This window comes from Propithecus coquereli, unplaced genomic scaffold (genome assembly GCF_000956105.1).
Source record: "Propithecus coquereli isolate 6110/MARCELLA unplaced genomic scaffold, Pcoq_1.0 Scaffold289, whole genome shotgun sequence".
Lineage (NCBI taxonomy): Eukaryota > Metazoa > Chordata > Mammalia > Primates > Indriidae > Propithecus > Propithecus coquereli.
Genome location: NW_012148496.1, coordinates 791,043 through 795,611, shown reverse-complemented (window position 1 = coordinate 795,611; position 4,569 = coordinate 791,043). Strand labels below are relative to the sequence as shown.

Genomic DNA, 4,569 nt, shown 5'->3' with positions numbered 1-4,569 from the left:
TTAAGAAAGAAGAACACGATCTTAAGACTCACACTTCTTGATTTCAAAAGTTATTACAAAGCTACACTAATCAAAACTATGTGGACCTGGCATAAAGACAGACATATAGACCAATGTAACAGAATAGAGAACCCAGGAATAAATCCTTGCATTTATGGTCAAATGATTTTCAACAAGGGTGCCAAGACCATTGATGGGGAAGGTCAGTTTTATCAACAAATGGTCCTGGCAAAACTAGGAAGCCACATTCAGAAAGAATGAAGTTGGATCCTTACCACATACACCTTATGCAAAACTAATTGAAAGGAGATCAAAGACCTAGGCATCAGAACTAAAACTTAGGAGAGGAAAAGTGTCATAGCACTGAGTTTGGCAATGATTTCTTGGTTATGACACCAAAGGAGCAGGGAACAACAAAAAAATAGACAAATTGGACTTCATCAAAATTTAAAACTCATACAGCAAAGGACATTATCAACAGTAAAAAGGCAATACACAGAAAATATTTGGAAATCACATCTGATAAAGAATTAATATCCAGACTATATATAGAGAACTCCTAAAATCCAACAACAAAAATCAATCTGATTCAAAAATGGGCAAAGAACCAGAGTAGACATTTCTCCAAACAAGATGGAGTCTGGCATATGACCATGGGAGCCAAATGGGTAAGGCAGAAGTGAAGGATGAGAACACTTAAGTCAGAAGTCTAGAACTGAAGTGTTCGAGTGTTGGGTTAATTGCAGGACACTGAAACGGTCAATTATGACAGGACACATGATGCAGAGTGAGCCAGAGGTGCATGGAGGGTGGAGATGGCGCTGACTAGGAGGCCAGTAAACAACTGCACCCTGATAGGGTTGTGGGGTTACATGTTAGTTAAGGCGCAGTCCCCAGTAATGTAGTGGGTACTCAAGTATCAGCTGTCACATTTCTACTCTTATTCTTGAGCTATAATACTAGAAACTATACTCTAGACTTCTAAGTGTATTTTTTATTTGATGAATAACATTTCTGATGCACTTCTAATATAAGAATCTTAAGATTAGAACTTGAAAGAAAAATTCAGTCTAGGCTATTTCTTTAATGGATTTAACTAAGACAGGTAGGCAACTTTTTCTATAAAGGGCCAGACAGAAAATATTTTAGGCTTTGCAGGCCATATGGTCTCTGTTGCAGCTGTTCAACTCTACAGTTGTAGTAGGAAAGCAGCCACGTAGTACATAAACAAATGTTTTGATGGTGAAATGGAAATGAAACTTCATTTACAAAAGCAGGCATTAGGTTATAGTTTGGGACACCCTGGCCTAAGACAGGATTTTTTAAGGTAGTACTTCAGGGGTTTTTAACAGAACATTGTATTTCTTAAGATTTAGTAAATTATATTGTTGATGCCTATTATGGTAAGATTATAACTTTGAACTGTCATACTTGGATACAATTAACCTTGTATTTTAATTCATCCTAGATTATTCCATGTGACCAATTATAAAAGTCATTTTAAAGAAGAAATTTTGCTAGATTTCAGGTATAGATTTCTGAGAAGAGGCAAAAAAAGAAAATGTTTACAACTACATTTTCTTGTTTTAACTGACAGATATAACCTAGCTTGGTGCTTTCCTCCCCTGCAGTATTTGTATTTTAATCTCTTTCTCATAATTTTTTAGGGATCCAGATTAGATGATCAAAGATGTGCTCCACCACCTGCCACCACAAAGGGTCCAACAGTACCAGATGAAGACTTTTTTAGCCTTATTTTACGCTCTCAGGCAAAAAGAATGGATGAACAGAGAGTTCTTTTACAAAGAGATCAAAACAGAGACACTGAATTTGGGCTAAAGGACCTTTTGCAAAGCAATGCTTTGTTGGAATTTAAAAATTCAGGAAAAAATCAGCAAACCACTAGTTAACTATTTGTACATATGTATATTTTTTTTTAGATGAAGTCTTGCTCTGTCACCCAGGCTGGAGTACAGTGGTACAGTCATACCTAGTTCACTGCAGCCTCAGACTCTTGGGTTCACGCAATCCTCCTGCCTCAGCCTCCCGAGTAGCTAGGACTACAAGTGTGTGCCACCATGCTCAGCTAATTTTTTTCTTTTTTATAGAGGCGGGGTGTTGCTAAGCTGCCCAGGCTGGTCTCAAACTCTTGGCCTCAAGCAGTCCTCCCACCTCGGCCTCCCAAAGTGCTGGGATTACAGGCGTGAGCCACTGCTCCCAACCACTATGGATATTTTTAAAGAAAAGACCTTATTTCCTTTCAGAACACTGCAGGGAAATTCAATCTATTTTTTCCTTAAAAGGAGAATTTATAGCACTATAATACAGCTTAAAATGTTTTTAGAGTGATGTAAATATTTAACCTTCGGTAGTATAGCATTTCAGAATAACATTTCTCTGGACACTCACTTGTTTCAGGGTGGAAGTGTCCTGTAAGGTGCTTCATCATCTTCTGCGATTACTGCTTGGGATGTGTTCCTTGGCAACTTGGTAGATTCCTTTACTTGGTGTTTGTAAAGTAGGAAATTAAATGGATCCTAACATAAGGATTTAATCCTCTTGCTATTATTTTTTAAAAATCTTGACAATGGCTCTTCTTTTACTACTTAACCATGAATGTAGTGGGGAATTATGCTGTTTGTTTAGTAAAAATAATGTACTTGACCAATGTAAAAAACTTACATAAAATAGTCTTATTAAAAAATCTAGATTTTTTTTTTCTCTGAACATCCACTTTTAATATATTTTTAGGCCAAAGCCAGTATAAAAGAAACTCTTAAGAAATAAACTTTTAGCAGTTTATTTGGGCTATTTGTTAAAAATTATGGTTTAAAATGGTCTCTTCTGTTGCATACTACCACTGTAAAACAAATTTTTATAGGACCTAATGTTAAAAAAAAAAACCCACATACAAAAAAATCCATGTGATTAAGAATTCAGGCCATGTAAATTGAAAACTCACAAAAATTAATTAGGACCTTAGCTGTCATTAAGCTTTGCCCTCTTTATCCGAAATACTGATGGCAGTTTACAAGACGATGATAGGAGATGATAAAGTAACTAACTGTAGCAAAAGAAAGACAACAAAGATGGGACAGAGCAGGGCCTGGATTAAGACAATTACACAATGCAAATGCCCACTCCTGGAACAAGTTGGCAACTCATTCAAATCTGGTTGCTTCTGATTCTGCACAGCTGGGAGGGGATCTGAGACTCTGGGCCTCTGATCTTTAAAAAAAGTCATTCAGGTGATTTTGATGGGCAGTCAGAGTCTGAAATTATATTAAGGACTCAGCGAAAAAGAAAGAAAAGCATTATTCTTTAAGATCAAAGCATTAAGTTAAAAAGAAAGTATTAAGTCAAAACCTAGATTACATTATGTTTCATATATGTTATATATAAGGTATAATGTCCCAAGGTAATGTCATTTAAAAAACTACAGATTAAGTTTCATGGAGCTTTTTCTTATAAGAAAATTCAACAAGCAAAGGTGACATACCAAATCACAATAATGTAAAAATATTTTTATTTTGTGTATACAGTGGTTCTTAGACCCTGTAAACATTCAACATTATCTATTCCATTTAAAAACTGCTTTTAACAGCTGTCTCTGTCTTAACTGCTTTCTCATTTTCCTAAAAACTTCTCACTGTAAGCCTTAATTTTAATGACAAATATTGGCTAGTCAATAAACAAGCCTTATCACTTTTCTGGTAATCAACTGGCCTTGATAACTTCAATTTGCTTTAATAAAGTCTTCCCTGAATTGCTGTCATCATTCAACAACAGTATCATGTTGCTTTGCTAGCTGTCAAAGTAGATTTCATCCCCAAACGGATATCTGTAATGAAAGAATGCAAAGATGAAATTTTATTTACAAATTTTAAAAAAGAAGTCATTTTTGGATTGACTAAAAGCAGTCAGGAGTGCAAGCAGCATTAATTCTAGTCTCACAGTACAGTCTATCACCTGAGACTTTGTTTCTCTTCAGAATCAGATCACAACTCAGAGGACAACTCCCACTTTGGGAGCACATTCACCAATCAGTGTGAACTAGTCCCCAGAGAGGACTACTTTACATACATCGATGTTCACAAATCTAAACTGAAGGCATCCTGTCATTAATTCATTTGTTATATGCCTGCTGTGTTAAAAAAAAATCTTCATATAAAATCCTATGTATTTTTTGCAAAGAATGATTGATTACCTTTCTGATGAGATGCTATAGATGTTTGTAATATTAAACTAGAATATTAACATGTAAAATTAAATTGTTACAGGCACCTAAGTAACACTTCTGGGAGCCAAAAATGGGTATTCTGCATTTAAAAAAAAAAAAGCAAAACAAATGTTTTGAATATGTTTTCTGAAACAAATGCCTGTGTGAAAATTTTAAGAATTTATTCCTGACTGTGGCTTCACTTTTAGTAAGCAGCTGAACGTAGCTTCTAATGTGAATATGGTTAAAACAAAGGACATATGATGTATGTGAAATCTGCTAGCTAGGGACATGTGCAAAATTTATAAATTGCTTTTTAAAAAAGTTCGAATCTTTTTTTTTTGGAGACA

The 4,569-nt window shown here is 35.1% G+C and overlaps 1 protein-coding gene across 1 annotated transcript in view; it reads left to right on the top strand.

The window, feature by feature from the left end:
- Positions 1-1,910, top strand: part of GPSM2 (G-protein signaling modulator 2) — a 70,035-nt gene extending 68,125 nt beyond the window's left edge. Inside the window, exon 10 of the mRNA XM_012648500.1 lies at positions 1,668-1,910. Within this exon, the coding sequence (XP_012503954.1) occupies positions 1,668-1,910 (243 nt within the window). The remainder of the gene's footprint in view (positions 1-1,667) is intronic.
- The last annotated feature ends 2,659 nt before the right edge of the window (positions 1,911-4,569 follow it).